At 51.8% G+C, this 24,942-nt stretch overlaps 1 protein-coding gene across 1 annotated transcript; it reads left to right on the top strand.

Annotated features, from left to right (window-relative positions):
• Positions 1-230: 230 nt before the first annotated feature.
• LOC128275743 (hormone receptor 4) lies at positions 231-24,569 on the top strand. Its single transcript, XM_053014353.1, has 12 exons — positions 231-738; positions 7,499-7,605; positions 9,331-9,404; positions 9,554-9,673; positions 20,816-20,945; positions 21,012-21,185; positions 21,264-23,033; positions 23,118-23,665; positions 23,730-23,857; positions 23,942-24,065; positions 24,144-24,273; positions 24,353-24,569. The coding sequence occupies exons 1-12, from the start codon at positions 305-307 to the stop codon at positions 24,532-24,534; spliced, it is 3,921 nt and encodes a 1,306-aa protein (XP_052870313.1). The 5' UTR covers positions 231-304; the 3' UTR covers positions 24,535-24,569.
• Positions 24,570-24,942: the final 373 nt, after the last annotated feature.

Consider the following 24,942-nt stretch of genomic DNA (forward strand, 5'->3'; position numbering starts at 1 on the left):
TTAAGAGTGGCAGTGAGCGAAGAGTTAGTGGTAGCAGTTTCCCCCCCGTTTACGTCTCAGTAGGCTGCATGAAAAGCTGGATCTCGCATCGCAGGATCGCAGGATCTTTTACTTCGCTTTGGGATCGCACAATTTTCGTCGGTCTCTGTGTGTGTTAGTGAATTGTTTTGATGCGCTGTTTGTCGCGTCACGGTGTATCCGTCGGTGCAGTATCCAAGGGCGCCCGTGAGCGTTTATGGTGCCGGTTCGAGTGCGTTTAATTTGGCACGTTCGATTGTGGTGGCGTGGTCGTAGTGCGTGAAAAATGACACCGGGACCGACGACGAAGATCGATCTTACGATGGCGACAGGCGGCGGCAGTGGTATGTCCGGACCGGAAGAGCGAAAGCGCTGTGGCGAAACAATCCATTCGGGCCAGTTTATGGTGTCGCACTTCGAAACCGAAGGGGCCGAGGACGACGATGACGATCTGGGCATGCAGGTGGATCAGGACGTCAAGCCGAGCCTGATCTCAGCGGATCCGACGATCCTGCCGGTACCCACGGCCGAGGGAGTATCGAATTCGGGAGCACTGGGCCCACTGCGAAGCGCCAGTAACAATGCAAGCATCACCGAACAGAACCAGCTCGCCCGATATGTCCCTCGGCCGCTGCATCTCAGCACACGATCGACCGTATCGCAAGTGGAGATCGATACGGACCTGTCGACGGTGTTCAATACACTTAACGTAACCTACACGTAAGTTTTCCTCCGATTCGAGAAGCGGTCGATTTGTCCGAACTTGCCAAACCCCGGCCAACCCCCCCGATGCACGCACAGCGGAGGGCACATGGCTTCGAGGAGCCTCTGATAATTTCCGCCAATCGGCAGCCATTGGCGGTGGTCGCGACGGTGGCCACAGGCTTATCAGTGTTTGAAACAACGCGCGTATAGGGCACCGTAACATATCGGCAACAGAGCTACGAAAACGTGGCCAGATCTGGCCGCATGGGCATGAACGTCTCGAACGCTGAAGCGCGCGTCCGCAGCCGTAGGGTTCGCTGATGAGCCCAAAACAAAGCACGATCGAGCCGAACTGATAAGCAAGCGGTCCGGCGCGTCGGAACGGGTTCGATGCCGTCTCTGTGCGTTGATAATGTGCGCTGCGTATTAAAATTTCTTTCCAAACGAGATTACAATTAACTTCTAATCATCCTTCAATCGGTCGTTTGATTGCCAGGGTCTCGGGAAAGCCACCTAGAGGTCGTCCTGTAGGACGAGTGGTTGTTGCGTTGCAAGTGAAAAGGATTTCCGGTTGGCGTTTCGAGCACCTCTCGATCACTTGCGATCATAGATTTCGATTGGGCCCCAGACCAGGCACGCAATCAGTCAGACATGCTCACGACACACAACATCATTTTATGCTGAAGATCCAATTAGATGCTGCTCTGACCTTCAGTCCACATGTCGCTGTCTGGCAAGCTAAGTCTGGGTTAGAAAATAACAATTCCCGGCCAATCGTATGTCTCGGGCCAAGTTCAAACCAACCACACATGCGGGGACTGATAAGAGCACTCTACGCTGGGTGTGCTTCACTCGCCTCGGTTCATCGAGAGCGTCCGGTTTTTGGGGTCGACCAGCAACGGCCGCCGCTAAGGGAAATGAAGCATTGGTAACATAACTTACCGCTGGCGACCGCGTTTTGAGAGCAAATCAGACCGCAGGACCGCAACACGGTCGCGGGAGGGCGTTCTTCGATAACCTTTCAACATGCCGGCGTCGGTGTCGGTCACCCCCGTCGTTATCCCTCCGTCGTTTGAATGTGTCCAGGCACCAACACATCGCGATGGAATTATATTTTTACCCAACCAACCTGCTTTGTAGCATTCTTTTGGAGGCTCGTTGGAGGCGAAAAATATGAATTTTCAGATAACCATAACCGGGTCGCCGTCGCGTATCAAGCACGCGCACATGTGTGGCGTCGCTTTTTTTTTTCGCGCGCCGGCGGTAACCCCACAGCTGATGGCGGCATCACCCAGCTGGGTCGTGCCATTGCATCATCAGTGGAGGGTCCGGGTTCAATTTTTTGGGAGGGAACTACAACAAACGGAAAACATGAATGTTCGCTTATCAGGCACTTCAACCTTTTACTTTGCGAATCGCGGCCCGCGGCGCGACGGTTTGTTTGCAAATGATGAACCGATGATGGAGGAGAAGCGCGGCCTATCAGAGAACGGCTCGACTGATTGCCTCGGAATCGGAAGCTGCTGCCCGGTCGGCATGATGAAGACAGGTGAAAGGTGTAACTCTCTGGACAGCAACGGGCCCGATCAGAAGCAGAAACAGCTGTTGTTGTTGTTGTTGATATTATAGAGACTTTGAGCTCGAGGCTTCATTCGTCTCTTTGTTGGCTATTGTTGTCTACAGTTGAAGATGTTGCTGGCTGGTTTATCTGAAAGTATTCAGATTTGGGTGTATAATCCGGTTCTTCTGAGGAAATTTAGTAGTTTGCGTTCTTGGTTAGGATGGTTGGAGAGGATTTGAGATATATTATGGTCTATTTTACAGATTGATCTTTCTGAGGAGTAGCCATAGCAGTTCACTAGTAGGTGGTCTACTGTAATGTCAACTCCACAGAACTGACATAAAGGCTGACTGGTTCTGTCTATTATGTGTGAGTGTGTTAGTCTAGTGTGTCCTATCCTAAGCCGAGATAGGATCTTTTGGTGTTGGCTGGAGGTGTTGTCTGTCCAGGGGAGGATGGAGGTTTTAATATGTCTGAGGAATCGGGTGCTTTTATTCCATTCACTTTGCCAGTGATTGGAAATGTTTTCGGAGGTTATTTTCGAAGCATCCCTTCGAGAGGGAGCTATTTGTTTTGGATCGGTTAGGAGTCTGGCATGGTTGGCGAGTTTGTCGGCTTTTGAATTTCCTTGAATTCCGGCGTGGCTTGGGATCCAGCAGAGGGTTGTGTTTTGTGGAAGGGTGTTTTCTAGGTGTTGTATGAAGGGGTCTTTTATGGATCCCTTTTCCAGAGCCTGTAGGACGCTTGCGGAGTCAGTGAAGATAATGTTCAACTGATCCCCGCTCGTGTATCTCTCGGCTGCAATGGTGAGGGCTATTGCTTCGGCTGAAAAGATGGAAGTATGATCGGGGAGTCGGATTGCGCAATCCACTGTGTCTGAGTGGATTCCACAACCTGCTGTGGGTGTGTCTACGGAACCGTCGGTGTAGATATGTTTGTGGTTTTGATATTTTACACAGATTTCTTTGTGTAGGGTTTGGGTGGATTTGATGTTTATATTTTTCTTTTGGATTTGGTTTTTCAGAGTCCAGTCTATTTGGGGTGGGGTTGAGTTCCAAGGCCTTGTTCCAAGCCTTAAGAGTTTTTCTGTTTTTGGGAGTTTTTGTTTTGTTAGTGCGAAGAGTGTTTGGTTTGTTCTTTTGAGGAGGTTGTTGGGTTTGAAGCCTTTTTCTACGAGTCTGCTTGCGGAGTCTGTTAGTTTTTTGAGGAGGACCAGGTGGAAGGGTAGTAATCCTATCTCACATAGGGTGGAGTCGGTGGGGCTGGTGCAGAAGGCTCCAGTGATATTCCTAACTGCAGTGTTGTAAATGGGTGCGAGAAGTTCAGTGACTCTCTGGCCGCCTAAGCTGAATATTTCGGCGCCGTAGAGAAGTTTGGGAAGGAACCAGTTTTTGAGAATTGTGATGAGGGTGCTGCGGACCGCGCGGTGTTTGCCGCATCCGAGCATGCGAAACAGGTTGATGTGGCTTTTGGTCGCTACTTTGAGGTGGCGACAGTGGGCCAGGAAGTTCAATTTGGAGTCTATGACTATTCCTAATATTTTAGTTGCTCGTACTTGCGGTATGGGAACCCGGTCGTACAGAATGGGTTTAGGCTTTCGGCGGGGCGTGTGGGAAAGGCTTAGGATTTTGCTTTTTTGGGGAGATATTTCATAACCTGTAAATCGGTTCCATTGCTGGAGTTTTGAGATGGCTATTTGAAGGTTTTTCCTGGTTATGGCAGAGGATCTGTGGGACGAGACGAGGACGATGTCGTCTGCGTAGATGAATGTTTTGATATTAGTGGGGATCGAGCAAAGTAGGGATTGTAGGCAGATGATGAAGAGGGTAGGGGAGAGAATGGCCCCTTGCGGAACGCCGTTCTCTTGGAGGGTTTGGTCGGATTTTTCCTGTCCAATGAGTACTCTAAAGTACCTGTCTTTCAGGAAGCTGCTAATGTAATTTGCCATTAGCAGAAACAGCTGCTCCTGTTGTTGAGGAGCTGTTCTCTTAATGTCTTAATTTTGCCGTCTCAAGCGCTGCAATACTAGTATGAAAGTCATCAAAATCGCTCGAAGCTCCGGCTGGTTCGGGGCGCGTCACGCCTGTCATAAATCGCTCGCGCCACACCTCCAGCCGGCAGCATCGTTGCATTTGGCGCGCAAATCGCACCCAGACCCCGCGGCAAACAGGTTCATGCGCGGTATTTTTAGACGCGATCTCGCGAGAAATGTTTGGCCGGTGCTAACCGCGCCCAGAGTTGCCTGTCAGGTGTTACGCGGCTTCTAATACGTGCGGAGCACAGCATCGTCACTCAATTCGGCCGTTTCAGCAGCCCGGTACTTTGCAGCGAGCTCACCAAATGTTTAAAACTACCGATTCTGCGGATCGACACCCGGTTCGATGCAATTTTCACTCGATCGCCACACAAAACTTACTTCGACGTCGGCTGGCTTGACGTGTCGATCCGCGTGTTAATATCCGCACATAACGGCACATTGACGGCAACGGTTATTTTTAACGCCTCTCCGGTCCCGTTTCCGGTGGTGTGGGTGGGTGCGCGCGGTGCGTAGGTTGTGGAGCGCGAGATTTTCGGCTGACCGCGCGTTTCTGGCGGTCATCACACACATATCATTGGACGCGAATTTCGGGAGGCCTCACACGCAGAGTTGGTGCGCAAAGAACGCTTGTTGCTATTTACGCCCCGGTACCAGTTTGAAGCGGTTCGGGCGGGAAGGAAACTGAAACAAGGAAATCAGCTGATGCTGATGCGAACGCGACGGTTCCGCTCTCGGTGGGCATGATCCTGCTCTGGTAGTCAGATACGTGCTAAGCTGATTATTGAATAAATTTAGAAAACAGAAGTACAATTGCACCGACCGGCGGCGTTGTTATGCCGCGAGGCGTTAAACTTGCCTATCATGCCTGCCTGCCGCCCCCGGGGCAAACATCCAGTGCTCGTATCTAACGAAACGGTCAACATTGGCGCATGTTTGCCGGTGCTCTGGTTGCTTTCATTTCCGACAACCGTTTGTCGATAAGCGCGGCCTCGCTGTGGTTCTCAAACTATGCGCGACGGCGCGATATGTTAATTTTTTTAAATAAAAATAAATCTAATAAATAAGCTATTGGCTCAAACTATGATGTGTTGTTGTCTGCCGTCTGCTCTTGTCGGTCTTGGCCTTCGCTGAAGGGCATCCGTTCTACGGCGGTCTCTGTGTGAAGCGAACCACAAACAAGGACTGTCGCGCTGATTCGCGGAGACGCGCCCGCCTAGGCGTGCCTCGCCAATTAACAGGAATTTGCGCACAATTGTTCCATTCAATACGCGCCTGCCGGAGAGACGGAGGACATGCGTCATAGACAACTGCACCCCACTATTATTACGCATTTGACAGTCGCGCGTTGGTTCGCGGCACCAGTTGTTGGCCCCAACGGTGGCCCAACTCTGTCACCCGGTAGTGTGTGGCCATCGGTGGGTGTGTGTGTGTCTCGGTGCAACTCGAGACGGCGAGACACAATAAATGCACACACGAAGCCCGAGCGAAGGGTTGGCTCAGTACACTTCGCCGCGGTACAAGTGGCCGTTGTCATACATACAGCGGAAAATGGGCACCGTAAACACCCAACAACCAAACAAAGCGGCAGTCAACACGTGTTGGCGCATAGTGAGTGAGGCAGAGGGCGCGTCGGTGGGCGCAACCACCACGTAATGTACACACCCCCCTCGGACGACGCGACCGGCGCTTGATGCCGTCGTCGCGGCCGCTCGCTACCTGTGTGCATGTGAATTGCTCTCCATCGCCGTCAGAGGGCACGTCGGCACTTTTGCTACCCTTGCCGGTGGGGACAGATCGATCGAGACGCTGTGCGGTTCGCCGCCATCCCCGCGGCCTCCGGATGGAGGTGTGGTTTCGCACGTCGCGTGCTTGGCGCCAACTACTTCGGTGAGTTGACGTCCGTCAGTGCCGAATTCTTCGCGGCGGTCAACCCTTCGCGAGATTAGAGAGGACATGGATGATTGATAATTCGGCAATTAAAATTCAAAAATCGTTCGATTTCGGATTGCAATTATTTGGTTCACTTCCGACGTATCCAACGGACAAAGCGAATCAGTTTCCTTACACTGTCCTCTCCACTGGTGGTAACTATGCGGTTATCAGCAAAGGCGTATAACTCTAGGCGTTTCGCAACGCAACCCTGAAGATAACCCATCCATCGAGAAATTCGGTTCCGCAAGGCGAAGCTTTTGCCTTCAAGCTTCTCAGGGCATGTCTCTGGTGCTGCTCTTCAACCGACCTACGCTCGTCGATGATGATCTTCCAGTACAACAAAACCGTGATATCTGAACCGATCGCGCCCCTCCACTCGACAAATCCTGGAGTTCCGCTTTCTGCCCGTTCCGTTTTTATTGCTAGCATATTTGATAAATCATTCTGCTTCGAGGCTTCAGCTTCTCGGGCTACGTTCCAGGCAATAAAATCGTTATTGCCCACCCAGCACCATTGCTTCCCTCCTTGCTAGTAGACGCCGCCCGACTGTCGCTAATTACTCCGAGCAAGACGGGACCACTGCCGACCTCTTCTGGTGGTGGTGGCAAAGATTTCGTCACAATTCGGGCGACCGAAACTGAAATTTCGCGCCTTCCAATCTGCTTATCTTACCTGACGACGACGAGCACAACCAAGCTGTCACGACGGATCCGCTTGTCTTTTTTTTGCTTCTTTCGCACCTAGTATTTGCCATGATATGGTGAAATAGTGACCGAAAAACGGCAACAAAGACACACACTGTTTACTCGACCGTTTGGCACGATAAGATTGGAATCAGACACGACGAAAGTGGGCTGGATGTGGAAGATCTTGGTTTTTTCTGGCCATGGTGATTCATCGCACGCGCGCACCGTCTGTCGCGATCGCTAGCCATCACGCATGATTTACGAATCTGGCAGCGGAAGTCGAAAAGTCGGAGAAACATACGGCTTGTATTGAGGAGGAAGACAGTGTCAAGGTGTCTGTCCAACGAATCGACTGTTGCCTCGAAAAGATTCATGATTGACATTCCTAGAGCTTCCCGGACACACCCGACGCGCCCATCTTCGTTCGAACGACAACGGCTTCCGACGGATCTAATCACATCGATAATCACGGCTTCCTCCAAACACTCTTCCTCAAACCTTCCGCTATCTCTTCGGCATGCTAATACTGACATTTCTATTGCTTCCTTCTGATTGCAGACAAAAGCTGACGTCTCCGAAATGGAATCCGTTCAAAGGCATCCGCCTGCGCTGGAAGGAGAAGATCCGCCTGAACAATGTTATCTGGCGCTGCTGGCACATGCAATGTAAGTTTCCTGGCTTTCGGGCCCCGGTTCCTACCGGCTCTCTCATCCGTCGTCCCTATTGCCTATTTTTAGCAAAGCCTCAGATCGCACCTTCTCCGTTGACGTCGCGTACAATCTCTTGCCCACGGGCCGTGCCGTGAACTGAAAGATGCCCACCATCTTTGCCCGGATGCCATAAAGAGAGCATGTCCTTTGCATGGACCGAAACACACGTGCCCGCACCTTTTTCTATGACCCACAATACGACAAAGAACCTCCGGCCGCCGCCGGTATCCGAGCCTTATCGATGATACGTGAGAGCGCCGGCCGGCGGAATGCGGTTCGAGCCGGTTCTTGCTTCTCCGAATTGAGGGCTGCGAAACTGAGAAATGATTTGCAGTAAACCCCGGTCGAACGGTGAAAAGTTCTGAAATGATGACCGGTGACCGGTTCCTTGGCGCGGGTCATTCATCGCTGAAAGTTTTCCAAAAATTTCGAAGAGATGCTCTTCCTCACAGACCAGACCCGGTGACCCGGACTGAGACACACTCAGGCTTTAAATATCTGATAAGCGTTAGTCAAATACTCAGACAGAGCGCTACACAGTGGACTGGCCCCTGGCCAGACTGCTTAGTGGTGGTGTTGATGTAGCGCGATAGCAGCGCCTGTCGCTTCCCGGTGCGCCCGATAGGCCAGACATTGTTGTAATGGCCCGCACCCCACGAGATAGGAACCGCCGCCGCACAGCGGTACAGTACTGTACACCTTCTACGTTGCCATGGCCCTACCGAGGCGGGGATGGCACGAAGGCGCACGCGGGATCGAGGATTTTCCATGATGGATGGCCGGACGCGATTGTTGGTGGCTTTGGCCGATGATGGAGCGCGGAGAGTGGGCATAAAACCGCTTCGGAGAAGGGTGTGCGGGAACGCCGGGCAATAGTAAAGCAATCTTTGTTATCAAAAAGCCGTTCCGCGATAGGTTTAGGCCCCTACTTTGTCCAGGGCGAGTACACGGACACTCGTGCGCGACGCTTCGGTTCAGTTTGCGTTCAACCGAAGGCGGGAACGTCTAGTGGCGTAGACTTTAGACCAGGAACTACTGGAGGTTTCCTTTTTTTTGTTTTCTTACCCGTGCACTAGCAAGAACTTTGCGTTTGTTGACGACAATCGGTTACGTTTTCGTACGGCTTTCGAGGAAGGAGTTTTGCCATTGAGAACACTTTTCGGTTCCTTCTGCAACAAACGGCAGCGCTGCTGACGGGCCTCGGGACGTAATCGGTTGCGTGTGGCAGGAGGGGAGTGCGTACGTGCGATCCGGCAGTGGGGTCTCGTTGATCTTTGCATCGTTACGCGGAACTTGCTAGCGGTTTTGATAGTTTTGCGGCCTTCTTTTGGAGCGGACATTTTTCCTGCTTTCCCTTTGTTTCGTTGGTTGACGCTGGCCAGCCCCGCTCGGACGGCGCAGAGAGGTAGTGACAGAGAAAGAGGTTCCCTCATGGTTCTGAAGATGGGGAAAAGAATTCCTGAATTTTGCGTCCTTAGACGCACGAGGTACAAGAAGAGCCAAAAGCGCCGCTTCCGCTTGGTAAATATGTTTTTTCGATTCTGTTCTTTAAACTGTTTTCGTTGGTTCTGAGTTGGTTTATTTTATTATTACTTTTTATTCGCAAATAGAATGCGTTTTTTTCCTTTGAAGCATTAATCAGTGCAATAATCACCGTGGCCGTCGCTTCTGTCTTTTCAGTTATCATGAAACGGAAAACTCTAGTCTGTCAGTTTGCTTCCCCTTTAGACGTAGACGTACATAATACCCCGCAGGTGAGTGAATGGCCGATCCTCACAGATCGTTTTATCAGCGTCCGTCGCGTGTAATTGCGATTGGCGGCTCCTGTTACATTTTCATACTATTTATCGCCATTAATCCATACTTTCTGTTACACTTTTTGTTCGATTCTCAACAACCGCAGGCCATTTTACTTGAAGGCAAGTACTGGAAGAGAAAATGCAACGTTATCAAGGCGGAGTACAAGAAATGGCGACGGTTTAACGTAAATAAAGCATTAGGTGCAACTAACATCGTCGATACGGTGAGTACCGCGCGTCTGGTTCCACGATTCACATTCCGTAGCCCGCCAGGGAATGGCACACTGCGGGCCACACTTGATCCGATTTCACGTGCTCGATGATACATTTATCAATGCCCAACTTTTTATCGTCCAACGCGACGTTCCCTCACGTTACACATCGCTCGCTTTAATTAAAACACCGTTCTTTTACGACACTCCGCTGAGATGGCAAAAATGGGTTCGCACTAGTGCTCGTGCCGGCCCGTGCTCCGTTCCTCCTCCTGATGGATAAGGGCCGGCCGGCCGGTAGGGACAAGTCTTCAACACGCGCGTAAAATACTGTTACATCATGCCAAGATAACGGGATTCGGGACGCGCATAGCTTTGCGACGCACGTCGAGCCGAACGGGAACGGGTCCTTGGCCTTGAATTCCGAATCGATTCCCTTTTTTAGTTTAGATTACTCGATAAAACTATATGTCTGCGCGGTGCATGACCTTCCTTTACACGAACCTAGAATCTAGGATGGTGTTATCGGTAATGACTGATGACATCATTCGAACCTCAACCGCAACAATGGCCATTGAGTTACCGAAGTATATCGCATTGTCCCCTACGGGCGGGTGGCATTACATTGGACCGACGGTGGCCAAAGGCTGGGATTCGTTTGTCGGGCCCGTCAAATGGATGGGATGTTCCTGTTGAAGCTGCTGAAACTGTACCAGAATCATCATGTACGTGACGATCGAGTTGCACATCTGCAAAAAAGAAACAAAGCATGAATCTCCAGACTCGATAGGGGTCGATCAGGTTTACCATCTGGATCATTGCGTAGTCGATGTCGAAAAATCCACACGCCGAAAAACTCGTGTATCGCTGGAGGTTATGTAGAAGAAACTTTTGGACGTGCCTCGCCGCGGCCCTCGTTTGCTTGCGCTCGTCGAATCGTTTCATGGAGCGAGCCGTCTCTTCAACCTGCTCGAAGCGAGTTGCAACTGTGAATCTTACAGTTCACGTACGTGATCGAGGTGATCTTACCTTACTTCTCGTTTGGTGGCAGGCACTGGCCATCAGCAGAGCCATCACCGCGAGGATCACCTGCAAGACTTGGCCCATGAGCCATTGGGCAATGTCGGCGTACCCAACGTCCGGCATAGGCCGTCCGGTCGCGACGCCAAAGTTATCGAACAGCATGTAGACGAGCTCGAGCCACACCAACTGCACGATCATTGTGGTGGGGAACGAGAAACATCGGTCAACCTGCCGGATCTGGGCGGCGTAGAGTTCGAAGCGATCGATAAAATTGCGCACCATGCGCTCGTGATCGTGCGGACAGGAGGACGCTTGGCCTACCGCAAACAGGGCACTCAGCTGCTCCATGCGCATCGCAATCGCGCTCACACAGATCCGGTGAATGAACGTTAGATAGCAGATGCCAAGTAGCTTCGACGCTATATTAACGGCCACTATCAGGTACGAGTTGTCCACGGGTGAACTGTTCAGCGAGCTGTAGTACAGATTGATGCACGTGTGAACGGTCACCACAATGCTGGCGATGGCTACCTTGTGGCCGTGGTCGTACTTGCGCTCCGGCCCGTCGTACCGATCCAGCAGCCAGTCACTGCGGAACAGCACGTTCATCAAGCGCGTAATGCGGCGTCGTTTGACGAATGCGTTTAGCAGCGTGCAAAGAAAGATCGATGCGTACAGCAGGATCTCGATGCTACCGACCACCACCATGATGGGGGAAGCGTTTGCCAAAAACACACCGGCCGTGAGCTTCATATCGTAAAACCAGAACGGCACCGCTGCCAGGGTGAAGACCGTGAACGCCACTCCGTTGAGTACGGTCCGCTCGAAACGGTCGGTTTGTCGGTTGTAGCTGCACGGAACCAGATACAACACGGAAGCGAACTGAAAAAAACGCTGGTGCCGCCGGAAGTAAGGCGACATCGGTTTTTCGACGGAGACACAGAAGCGGCGGCAGCCACGATGATGTTATCGGATGCAGAGCTACGAATTGACTGCGTCAGTCGCTGACCTCGAAGCTGGACATTCGTTGCAAGACAAGCAATTGGCCTAATTGAAAGCGTGTGGTCTTCCGATACATATTTTACTCCGCTAAGCAATAGTTAATTAGCATTGGGAATGTGTCCGATCCGATCGATCAATGGAATATAGTAGGATTTAATAAAATTAGTGATGGTTTAATGGGGGAGACAGCAGCGCAGGGCACTAGGCAAGCATTACTCTTATCGTGTCCAGTTTCTTTGCTTAGACAAATTACTAACATGCGTGTGACGTGTTTGACAAACAAAGCTTTATTTTCTAATAGATCATTGTTGTGTTAAACGTTCCGTTGTACATCGATGGTTGTGTCAGGTCGGTTTCGAGCTGTTTGAACTGAATCAGTATAACCAAGTATGTTACGATGGAGCTGAAAACCTGCGGGATAAAGACGGTGGAATTAGCAGTCTTTCCAAGCGGTCACTGCAGAGCGCACACCGTACCATGTAGATCACCGTGTTGTCGATGTCAAAGAATCCGCAGGCGGAAAACTTTTTCTTCTGGTGCAGATTCTTTAGCAGAAACTTTTGAATCTGCCTCGCCGCCCGTGTGTTCTGCAGCCGGTAGTCGTCGAAATGTCGCGTACAGCGTGCTGTCTCTTCTACCTGGAACACGTTTGCAAGAGGTAGCGATTGATCAAATGGCGATCACTGAACGAACGCTGTTCATCCAACGAAATCGGCTATTCAGTTCTTTATTTATCTTGGGGCCCTGGAGAAATGTTGGCGCCTTTCTGTTACCTGTTTCGAAGTATCTTGGCATGCCGAAATGGTATAGTAGCTGGCAACGGCGAACTGTAGTTGCCACAGTTGACGCAACGAAAACTGAAGGTAAACTTCAAACGGACCCCATACGTGGCCCGGTCCGTCTGAAGGAGTTCATAGAAATCGTACAGAAAGTACACCAGCTCCAGCATCACCAGCAGAAACACTAGCAAAATCGGAAGCGAATAGCATCGATCGATGTTCGCGATCTGGTCGCAGTAGCGATCGAAGCGGGTGAGAAAGTAGTACAACTGGCGGTCCTCCGGCTGCATTCGGCCGTTGTGGAGGAACTCCCGCAGCTGCTCCATGCGCAACCCGATCGCTCGCACCAACAGCCGATGGACAAAGATCAGGACGCACAGGCTTACGAAGCGCACCGTAACGAGTCCACTCAGCACGAGGCAACCCAAACCGTCACAGTAGCAAGCGATCTTGAAGCCGAATAGCGCCAGTATGAGCAGTACGATGGCCACCATCTTGCGATTTTCAGCGTAGCGCCCTTCGGCGAGCGTGTCGTTCCGATCGAGCAACCAATCGGGCCGGAACAGGACATTCATTAGCTGCGTGATGCTTTTGCGTCGTACGAACACCGTCACCATGGCACAGGTGCCGAGCGAAAGGTACACGAGCAGTTCAATGATGGCCACTGCCGCCAGCACGGGACTCGCCCGGCTGATGTGCGCGTCGGCCGTAAGGTGAATATCTGCCAGCCAGAACGGAATGGATAGTCCAACGCCGACGACAAACGCTATTCTGTTGCTACGGTGCTCCTCGAACTGACCCGTCCGCCGATTCCAGGTACAGGGCGTAAAGTAGATGTAGGAAGAAATGTGCAAGATGCGCGCGTGGCGCTGAAAGTATTTGGACATCCTAAGCTACCCTGCTGCGTGCCACCATTCGCGGAACCCGCTAGTACAACTGGCGGACACCATTTAGCCACAGTGTCAACAACTAGGCCCATAAGGTCCATCCAATATGCATAGTCCACCGATGGCGGCCGATTTGACAGCACCGCCAGACAATCAATCTTACCTCTTTCCATGCCCGTTGACAGACGGGAACGGTCAAGATTAACGCGTACGTGTAAAGCACCAGCCACAACTGATGGACCATCCAGCTACTGAACGTATCGTAGTTGACGTCCTCGAGGCGACCCGCGACTAGCACTCGGAAACACTCGTACGCGAAGTAGGTGAGCTCCACCAGAACCATCAGATAGATGACGAGCAACGGGAACGAGAAACAACGGTTGATTTTGTCGACCTGGGCGGCGTAGAGCTCAAAGCGGGCACAAAAATATCGGACGTAGGAATCGAGGTCCTCCGGTTGCTGCTGCCGGGTGTAGAGATCGTGCAACTGTCTCATCCGCACCAGCACTCCATTGACGCACAGATTGTACACGTACACGTACCCCACCATGGTCAGGTATCGCAGCATAACGGACACCGTGAAGACGCTGACAGTGCGATCGGCCAACAGCCACACGTTAAACAGCGACATAAGGACAATCACCGCGCTCAGTAGCTTCACGTAGATGCAGCTACGAGTGCACCGGTTTTCTTCGCTGCCGCCGCCCACCGAACTCTGCAGCGCATCGTCACCGAACAGTTCATTCAGCAGACTTGCGGTGCGCTTCCGGTGGACGAAACCGTTCACCACTATGAACAGCGGGATGGTTGAGTAGGTCACCATTTCCAGCAGGACGATGGCCAGCGTAAACGGTGTCATGTCGGCCAGAAAGTGCTGCTGCCAGAAGAAGTCGTGGTAAAAGTAACCGCCCGATACGCACAGGCCGGCGGCGAGCGTTGCCAGATTGGAACGTCGGACAACGAAACGGTTCGTGGACGCGTCGTACCAGCACGGCAGGTAGTGAAACGTGGCCGCGAGTTGTAACCAAAGCTGATGACGTCTAATGTGGGTGCCCATCGTTGCAGCGGGCCAATGGAACTGAGGGACTAAAGGATCGAACGGGCACCATCGCGATTGAATCGAACCGTCGGCTCATCATCACCAAAAGTGATGGACAAAGACAAACATTGACACTGGACAACCAGGTGCCGCAGGAGCCAATCACTCTACTTACTGCTCCGTCGATGCGTCAATTGTGACACGTCACAAGGGCCCATTGTCCCGTGAAGCACTAATTGCTAATGAAGACTGACGAACAGTGGCAGATAGCAGATAGATTCCGGGTAAAGTGTTTTTGCGGGGAGTACTTTTTCATTACTTCAATATGAAGCAAACTGCAACCGAAAGTCATCATATTTTAATGGATGTTTATGGTGAACTTGCTCTTACTAATGTGATGTGGTGTCGGATGTGGTTTGCACGGTTAAAATTTGGTGTTTTTGGCTTACAAGACCAAGAGCGACCTGAACAGTCAAAAAAGGTTGATGATGAAGAATCGGTAGCAATGCTCGATCTAAATGCATGTCAGATGCAAAAAGAACTCACAGAAATGTTAGGAGTTTACCACATGACAGTTTTCCATACCCTGAGTGCCGTGGGAATGATTAAAAATTGAAAAAAATAGACATTGAAAGAAGAAAAAATATTTGCGAATTTCTCCTTGCGCGGCTGAAAAGAAAGGGATTCTTTTAGCGAATTCTCACTGGTGATGAAAAGGGGAGTTATTACGAGGATCCTAAACGAAAAAGGCCTGGGTACAGTGTTGTAAACCAGGTCCACCGCAATTAAAGCGAAATATTCAATGCACAAAGGTTAAGCCGTTCATATGCTGGGATACGAAAGATGTGGTGCACTATGAGCTTTCAGAACCTAATGAAATTAATGATGGACAATCCCATCGACAACAATTAATGCGTTTGAAGCAAGCTTTGGCCAATAAAAGGACCAGAATGGGATAAAAGACATGATAGGATGATTTTTCAAAATGACAACGCTCGACCGCACATCCCAAAACCGGTCAAAACCTATCCCGAAAATGTCGGATGGGAATTGTTAACCATCCCGCTGTATTCACCAGATGCTGCTCTTTCGGACTAGTATTTGTTTCGTTGCATCAGTAACGATTTGGCAGCACAGCGGTTCACTTCTTATGAATGTATTGAAAAATGGGAATCTCTGAGTGGATCGCTCCTAAAAATAATGAGTTCTATCGACACGGAATCGAGGAATTACCTGAAAGATGGGAGAAAGTAGTAGCTCACGACGGACAATACTTTCATTCAGGTAGTCATATGTTTTGTTGCAGTAGTTACAAATATCAAGAAAAAAACGGCAAGAATTCTTCAACTAAGTTTACGCCCAATACAATAGGAAAAAGGACTCTATCGATGGACGTAAAGATAATGGCACTACGTAGCATCGTAGGAACTTACCTTCCGTTGAAGAGTTTCGCTCACCAGCAGAACGACAACTAGCTTTTTAATGCCATTCAACATCCACGCTGTGCCCAGAACAAGAACCACCAATCCGGCGAGATCGGTTTGTTTTGGGCTTATTGACTCCTCGAGCTGAGGCAGCAGATCGACCAGTGTGATTGCGCAGTGCAAAATCACTGTCGGACAGAACAGTGCTACCGTGGGCCCAAAGTACATGCTCAACCGGTGCAGTATGTCCGGGGAAATGCGATCGTACACCTCGCAGCAACCGCCGAGGGCACTTTCGAGCGCATCTCCTGAATTGCGCGCAATGACGCCTATGTTTTCCTCAACACACCGCAACTGTTCGAGGCTGATCAGCATGATGAGGCCACACAAACTTAGTGTCCATTCGACGCATAAATGGACGTACACCATGATACACGTGCTCAGCTGGGAGAGTAGAAAATCGTCTCTTGCCCACGACGGAATCGTGTAGCCAACGGTGAACAGTAGCGTCAACACGATGCCTTTCCATAGCATAATCGTGGAGAAGCTTTCCGCCAAACGGTAGCACGGTTTGGCGGCTCTGCAGTTTAGAGTGGCCACGGCGCAGAGCGTCAAATCATTCTGCAGGAGAGCGTTCAACGTGCCCACCAGCTGCTGTCGGCGCCAGTAAATCGGTACAGGCGTCACAACACAAATGCAGCAAAACGCCAACAAACTACTGGTGTATATGGCGTAGTCGAACGCGTTCTGTTCGAATCTGTACACAGTTAATTCTGCAGGACAACGGTACATGATGTAGCACGCGCCTAGCAGTGCGAGACTGAACAGGACCGCAAACTGCAGCGCGCCACGTCGACCACACTCGAAGGCTTTCGTAGGGCCATCGTACCGAACCGAAATGAGACCGACTTTGCCCATCCACTGGAGGTGCCTCTGTAAGCACCTCATCACTACCGATCGACGCGACTTTGCGGTTGACACTATCGGACTTTTAATAGCCTTTTAGCCACAACCTCCATATGCTGTGATGCGTCCTTTGAACATGAATGATAACCGAAATGCATCACACGTGACAGGAAGCTTACCACCCTGACCACCATCACTGTGACTTGGCGCGCTTACATCTTTGATGAGCTGCGATGATGGTGCAGTGCGAAATGCAGTCGTGCAATAAGTTGTAAGTGCTTGCATGTGGGCTTTAGGCAAATTACCTGCTCGCTGGCGGTGTGGCAACTGATCGCAATCAGCAGTATCAGCGCAACGTACACAATTTCCAGTAGCTGTCTCACAGCAAAGTTAACCACCTCAGACAGACCCGGCCGACTTTGGGCTATGCTGTACAACTCGTACGACGCGTAGCTTAGCTCCGCCAAAATCAGCAGAAAAATGTTCACTATTGGCGCCGAAAAGCACTCGTTGATGAGCGCCAGCTGCCGGTGGTAGTGCTGGAAGCGATCGAAGAACACGCTCAACCTGCGCTCGATATCGCCGTCCTGTCCGCCATCGGGTACGGTCAGCAACGCTCGCAGCTGCACCATCCGCAGCTTGACCGTACCGACGCAAGCCCGGTACAGCTCGACCATCACGAACAGGCCACAGAATCGCATTAAAACCAGCGTGTTGACCAGGCGCCACAGCGCCGTGGGAAAGGCTACCAAGTAGTAGAAGAAGCTGACGCACGTGGTCACCGCAAGGATGTACAGATTGGCACCACCGCCGTACGGCCGTCCCTCACTCGTGGTGGTGGTCCATTCGAGAATCCATTCGTCCTGCGCAAACAGCACGTTCAGCAGGCGCACGAACCGATCGCGATGGTGGAAAGCATTCAGCGCGAAGCACATCACCGTCGCGGCGTAGGCCGACACAATCAGGCTCACGATGCCCAACAACACCGGCGATATGGCGTTAAACACTGAGCCCACCGAGGAGGTGTCGATCCACAGGCACAGAGCGAAAAATAGGAACGACTGCACGAACGCGGCCCAGTTCCAGTAGGTTATGTGGAACGCATTCTTCCGGTGGCTGTAGCTGCACGGGATCAGGTACAGCACCGAGTCAACCGTGAGAACCCAACGATAGCGATGTACCACCGGTGCCATCCGAATAGCGACTGGTGAATCCACCCAAGAAATGAACAATCAATTAATTGGCCCCGGCCACGCTGACAGCAAATGACAGGTGATTTGTTTAGTTCAAGGATTGAGTGTGGCAAGTGTCGAAGCTGCCGAAGAAGTAAATCGATAAAGGATCATTGGGAGGTGCTGAGAAGTTACCTGCTCGACAGTGGAATGAGCCACCACACTGATGACCGGCACCATCGCGGCGTACACAATTTGCAGCAACTGTCTCATGGCGAGCGTGAGAAGGCTTCCGTTCGCCGGACGGGTTACGTTTTCCGACATGTAGTACAACTCGTAGGCCGTGTAGCTAAGCTCCACCAGAATGAGCAGAAAGATGTTAACCATCGGAGCGGCAAAACACTGGTTCACCAGCGCAATCTGGCGGTGGTAGTGCTGAAAGCGTTCCAAGAAAATACTCAGCTTCCGCTCGAGCTGCTCGCCACCGCCGCCACCGTTGTTTCCCGCTAGCAAGCCCTTCAGCTGGACCATGCGTAACTTGATGGCCCGCAAACAGGCACAGTACAGTGCCACCTGCAGGAACAGGGCACAAAATCGGACACAAATCATGGTGTTAACCTTCCGGTACGCGACCAACGGAAAAGTAAAGACGCTGTAGAACAGGTACAGCATCACAATTGCCGCGAGGACATGGAGCGTGGTTCCATCGCCGAAGGTGGCGCTATCTGCCGACGAGGATGCAGCGCCCCAATCGAGCAGACAGTCCTCGTGCGCGAACAGCACGTTCAGTAGCTCCATGAAGCGGGCTCGATGGTAGAGACCGTTGAAGGCGAAGCAAAGCACCAACGTGGTGTAGGATGCGAGATTCAGACACGCAAGTCCCAGAAACACCGGCGATGAGAGGTCAAAAGTGCTGGCCAAAGCGAGGCCGTCGACCCACAGGCTCCCGAACACGAACAGACACACTTGCGTAAAGGCGGCCAGATTCCAGTGGGACGTTTGGAACTTTTCCGACCGCTTGCTGTAGCTACACGGAACAACGTAAAGGATGGCACCGAGCCGTAGAAGCCAACGATGGCGTTGCACTAGAGGTGACATACTCGTGACAACTGCGGGTTACTAACACGCCTTCCTTCCGCCTTCACCATATTGGCGCCTTCGTCTGGTGTTGTTTACCCTACAGTCATTAGCATAATTGTCGTGCTTTTGAAATATTCATCCAATAATGTTCCACCGTTGTTACCGACGGTTTTTCTTACCATCGCGTTCGATCGTCCGCTGAGCAGGAAAAGAATCGCCAACTTCTTCAGGTCACCCAGCGGCCACAGGACGCGAGTGACGTTGAGCAGAACGTTATCGACGTTATCGAACGAGAACTCCACGGCTTCGACCTCCAGAATGGAAATGGCACACTCGAAGCACACATAGGTGCAGAACGGGGGAATGATCGGTCCAAAGTAGGCACTCAGACCGGCGTTCACTTCGCCCACGATTCGATCGTGCAGCCGGAAGTGAAGTTGTTGCAGCTCCCGGAAACGGTTGCTCTCGGTTCGGCCACTCGTCCCCCGGGGGCGTGTCGTCTCCTCGATGAGCTCGCGAATCCTGCGAAGCTGATTCTGTACGATCAGCATCAGGCAATTGCACAATCCAAGCAAACATTCGGCCGCCAGATCGACGTACATGAAGCAACAGCTGACGGCGTGCTTTGCTAGAAAATCGTCGCGCAACGAAGCATGGTAGGCAAAGTGCAGATGATAAATCACTTGACAAACCAGTCCCTGAGCCAGCAGGGCCATCGCGACGATGGTCACGTTCCGGTAGGAAGTGCCGTAGCCAGAAAATTGTCGCAGTTCCGCTTCGTTCACCCGAAGGATGTTAAGCAGTGCTGCCAGTCGGTGACGCTGTCGGTACGTTTGCCAGGGAAAGATGCATAGCATGCTGGAGAGTGTAAAACTGTACGTGCCGTACACGAACGGCCAAACATTGGAAGTCCCAGCTTTGATGAACGTGTCGTAATTGAAAACGTCCTGGTAGATGCTGTAACCGGAGCCTGCCAGGGCCAACAAGAACAGCAACACGAACTTTTTCCCGGCACGATCGCTACCACGGTAACTCTGTACGCCGCGCACGCCCGTTGAACGCTGCACGGACAGTAACCCGAGCACCCGTAGGCTCCGGAGCAGTGGTTTTACATTATCGTAAATGTCTTCCATACCGGCGCCGAAAGCGTACTGAGCACAGTTTCACTTGCTAGGGTGGTTGGTGGGGCCGGTGTTTTTTTTTAAATTAAATATTTATGCAAATGGTCTGCGCATCCTCGTGTACCATTAGCTTAATTCCATGGAGCGCGATATGGTCCGGGAGATAGAATTTCGGCGCGCTTCAGTCTGATTCGTAAAAAAACCCGTTGAAGAAAAGTTGAAGTCTCGTACGATATTGGGTCCGTATATGTACAAACAGATTTTCAAATACTATTTTATCCCTTGTTCAAGGTCGCGATGGAAGAAATTCAATGTTTATGTGCATGGGTTTGTTATCAAAGAAACATTGAGGACTCTATTAGTAACAGCCATCACCATGCAGTATTTAGTTCGTTATGGTTATGGTTGCTTTGATGGACTTTGATTAATGATGCTGGCTTCGCACCGAAATTCTGCCCACCGGAGCTCTTATACGAGGAGTTAACCAGTGAAAGACCAGGCGTCTCCATCGGCAACGGTGTGAATCTTAAAATCAATTTAAAATATTAGTGAAGGAGCGGGATATGTTTTCGACGCATCGATCAAGTAATCCAAGAGTCAATAAATTCACGGGATTTATTAAAAAAACAACATTAAAAAACAAAAGCATGAACTACGGCGTCTCGTTTTACGTAAATAATGAACTAAGTAACAATCGTCTCACTTTAATTTTTACTTTTAGAATAGCGAATTAGACTTCTTGGAATGGTCTCCGATCAGCAATGATCTGTTTATGATCACCGATAATATGCCCACGGATACACTCTTCTCAACACTAGCCCAGTATCCGTTCCCTGACTCCAGAGAGATAGGTTCGTACCGGTTTGCTATTCGTATCTTGGCAATGTCGTTTAACTTTCCGCCACTCGATCGCGCAGCTAGGGGCGCCGGAAGAGCTGACTTTATTCAGCCCAGCTTGGGTCCGCTGCAGCCCAATCTGGACGATTTGATGGATCTGGATTTGGACTTTCTCACCTTCCCACGACTAGCCCCTGTGCCGGAGGAAGCATCCGACGATCTGCTGAAGGCGATCGATTACAACTACCCGCTCGGTAGGTTTGCACCTAGCGAGCATGGAATTGGCAGAACTCATTTGTCACGCACAGCGTCCCGTTCTCTCTACCTTACAGGCTCCAATCAACTGACCGGGAACACCGGTAGCAGTATACAGGAGGTGACGGACACGGCGGCCGCAACCCAACCGTTAGCGGGAAACGCTTCCGGTGGTGGCATCAGCCTCGGCCAACCACAGTTACCTGCGGCCCTCCAATATTCGGCCAAAATTTTCGCCCAGGCATTGCATTCATCAACCAGCGGCGGCAGCACAGCGTCCGCCACGACCGTGCCACCGGGCGGATTTCCGACCGCTCAGCAGTTGAGCAACGCGCTCGACACCTACCTTTCGTCCCTTGGCCCCACCGTGGTGCAGCAAGTCAGTCAGGCGGCCAGCCAAGCTGCTCAAGCTCAAGTGCAGCAGCAGCCTCAAGGATCAGTCGATCCTCGCGACGAGCTCGCCCGTGGCGGCAAGTCAAAGTTTTCTCGCGCATACACCAAGCACAACTACGACTCAAAGTATCCACCGACGCCGCATCAGACGATGGCTTACAATATGGTCTCACAGCCCCACATGGGGCAGCCGGCAAGCACCGGCAGTGCCATGCTCGGGGCAAACACGGGCTACGCTACCTCTACCGGTGGTTTCCCGAGCTCGGTCCCGACGTCCGGCGGAACCATACACCACCAGCTGGGCCCAACCAATAGCAACGCAGGCGTACAGCAGCAGCAGCAGCATCTTCATTACAACCATTCCGTGCTGCAGGGCGCGACCGCATCGAATCCCGTGAACCTTTCAAACAGTACGGGTGCCAACCTAGCTAACAGCGCCGGAGTCAGTGGAGGGAATGGTTGTAGCGGTGGTCTCAACAGCCCTCCTCAGCAGCAGCAGCAGCAGGCGGTAAATTCGGGGTTACTGATGAATCAAACCATGAGCTCGAAGCTACTGACGCACAGTCAATCGCTGCCGGTGCCACCAATGGCGCAAGCGAAGGCTATCGCACAGCCCCGGTCCACCTCGATGCCCACCGCACCGAACTATGGGCAGATGTTGACCACACAACACTCGCCCCCGGGTAGCTTACACGCTTCGCAATCGGGCAGCAGCTATAAGTCGTACCACGGTCACCAGCCGCAGCCGTACAAGATTCCGTCGCAAACGGTCGGTGCCGGTGGATCGTACGGCAGTGGCGTAAGAGCGATGCGCCATTCTTCCCCTCCCCACGGCACAATGCTCCAACCGACTGTCCTCTCATCCGGTGGCACTCCCGGGGGTTCTGGTGCTGCTGGTCCAGTGGTCGGTCTATCGCGCTCTCTGGAACAGTCGCAGCAACAGCTACAAGATTTGCAACTCCAGCAGCAACACACGATCATTTCCTCATCTTCATCCGCCATTCAACAGCAGCAACAGCAACAGCAACAGCAACAGCAACAGCAACAGCAACAGGCGCAGCAACAGAAACGTCATCCACCGCATCCGACCAAAGAAATGTTTCGCTCAAATAGTCTCCCGATCAATGCGACCTTTCCGCTGCCTCCGAAGGTGGAGGTGGACAACTTTGCCATGCCCCGGTACCAGTCGCAGAAGGTGCAAAACAACGCAAAGCTTCGAACCCGAAGCCATTCGATGATCATGAAGCAACAATCGGGCGGCGGTAGCAGTGGAGCTGCCGTTGCCGGTGGCAGTGGTCCCGGAGGCAACCTCGTCCTAGGAATGGGTGGCATCGGTGCCCCGATTGGCGGTAGTTCGCATCAACTGTCGGCACCGGCGCTTCACACAACCACCAGTGAACCGATGCTCAACGTTACCAGCAGTGCGCTGCTCGCACAACTACTAACAACCAACAGTAGCGACCGTTCCAATAGAAATTTCTCCAGTTCGCATGGGTGCTTCACTGACGCTTTTGTTTGCTTTCTCTTTTTTGCCGCAGACGCAAGTACCTTACTGAGTAAACAGTCCCACAGTACATCATCAAGTGCCATAAGTACCTTAACGCAGCAGACTCACTCGCAGCAGCAGCAGCAACAACAACAGTCAAACCCGTTTCAACCGGTTTCAATGGGCACCGTGTCGCCTTCAGCATCACACCACCAACTGCAGCAGCTGCATCAGCAACAGGCACACCAACAGCATCAACAGATGTCGACGGCCGGTGCGGCATCCGGTTCGATGCGCCTGCAAGCGCAAAGCTCATCGTCGGTCCTAAGCTTTGCCTCCTCGACCGGTATGTCGCTTTCTCAGCAAAGCCTTTCGCCCGAATCGGCGCACGATACCGACGGTCCACTGTCGCCGACCGGCGCTGGTAATGGGGGTGCTGGCAGTTCTTCCGGCGGAGCCGGTAGCAAGTTTGCCCGGAGCGATAATCAGCGGCGCACGGGGCACATTCACGCGGAACAGAAACGTCGCTACAACATCAAGAACGGGTTCGATACGCTTCACTCACTGATACCGCAGTTACAGCAAAACCCGAACGCAAAGGTACGCCATTTTAACAAGACACATCGCCCATCAATTCGATTCACCCAAAAATTTGTTCCTGCAGCTCAGCAAAGCGGCAATGCTACAGAAGGGGGCCGATTACATCAAGCAGCTGCGTACCGAGCGTACGTCGGCCAACGACCAGATGGACTCGCTGCGCAGAGAAATTGAACAACTAAACAACTCGCTGAGGTAACTAACGCTGCGGGGCTTTGGGTGGCTCACAGTAGAATGTTCTTATTCTCATTTGATTTTCTTGTTCGGCCACAAAAACAGCAATCTCCAGACGGCCCTGCCAGCCAGCGGTGCCCCCGTGTCCCGCCAGCGAACTGGTCGCGTGAAGGAACTATACCAACAGTACGTTCGCGAGCGTACGATGGACAATTGGAAGTTTTGGATTGTGCGTATCGCGCCCATTCATAAGCTGGCGGCTCCAGGAATGACCGTATTCATTTCGCTTCCAATTTTTCTCCCACAGTTTGGTCTTATTTTTGAGCCCCTGATGAACTCCTTCAACCAAACGGTCTCCGTCGCCAGTATGGACGAGGTGTGTCGTACCAGCCAGCTGTGGGTTGATCAACACTGCTCGCTGGTAGAACTTCGGCCAGGTATGTATCGGTTGTTGGTTGTCCGATTCGGGTTGAGAGCTTATCGCTTACTCTGTTTCCCGCTTTCCGTGGCTTCCAGCTGTTTCGAACAAATTGCGCCAGCTGTCCACCACCACGGACGTGCTCTCGGATCCTCCCAGTTCGTTGCAGGAGGAGGTACTTAAGGCGATCTCAACGAGCAGCCTCGTGCCGGGAGGCAGCACCGGCGGTGGCCATTGCAGCCGTGGCAGCAGCACCGACACCAGCCCACATCGGTCGTAGAGCGGTGCGGAGATCGGGAAAAATGGGTTTAGTTTTGCCATCGTCGCTCACGGAATGAATTTTATTCGTTTCTAGTTCATGTCACTTCACTTGCATGGTTGCGGTTTAAGCAAAACACTAGAAATGGCAATGCAACAGGGATTGTTTTGAGGTCTCCCGGAAAATGACACACTCGGCAGCTGGCTGCGAGACTACGTGGGACTTTTTTTGTTTATTGTTACGCGATCAGTTCGTAGTTGTTGTTAGGGCCTTTTTTGTTTTCTCTGTATCAACTGTTGTACGATGCATCATATCCGCGGTGTGTCGGAAGTGTGACGGAACGGAACAACGATCCGCTATGTGCCTTCGGAAAGGATCAGGGACGGAGCAGAGTGATGTTGCGCAAGGATGTTACCATAATCTCAAGCT

Source organism: Anopheles cruzii, chromosome 3, assembly GCF_943734635.1.
Source record: "Anopheles cruzii chromosome 3, idAnoCruzAS_RS32_06, whole genome shotgun sequence".
Lineage (NCBI taxonomy): Eukaryota > Metazoa > Arthropoda > Insecta > Diptera > Culicidae > Anopheles > Anopheles cruzii.

What these genes read in the sequence shown, in the direction of transcription:
- LOC128275743 (XM_053014353.1), top strand. Translation starts at nt 305, where the DNA reads ATGACACCGGGACCGACGACGAAGATCGATCTTACGATGGCGACAGGC. An exon ending in ACAACTACTAACAACCAACA is followed by an intron (nt 23,034 to 23,117) that starts GTAGCGACCGTT and finishes TTTTTGCCGCAG; the next exon opens with ACGCAAGTACCTTACTGAGT. An exon ending in AGCAAAACCCGAACGCAAAG is followed by an intron (nt 23,666 to 23,729) that starts GTACGCCATTTT and finishes TTGTTCCTGCAG; the next exon opens with CTCAGCAAAGCGGCAATGCT.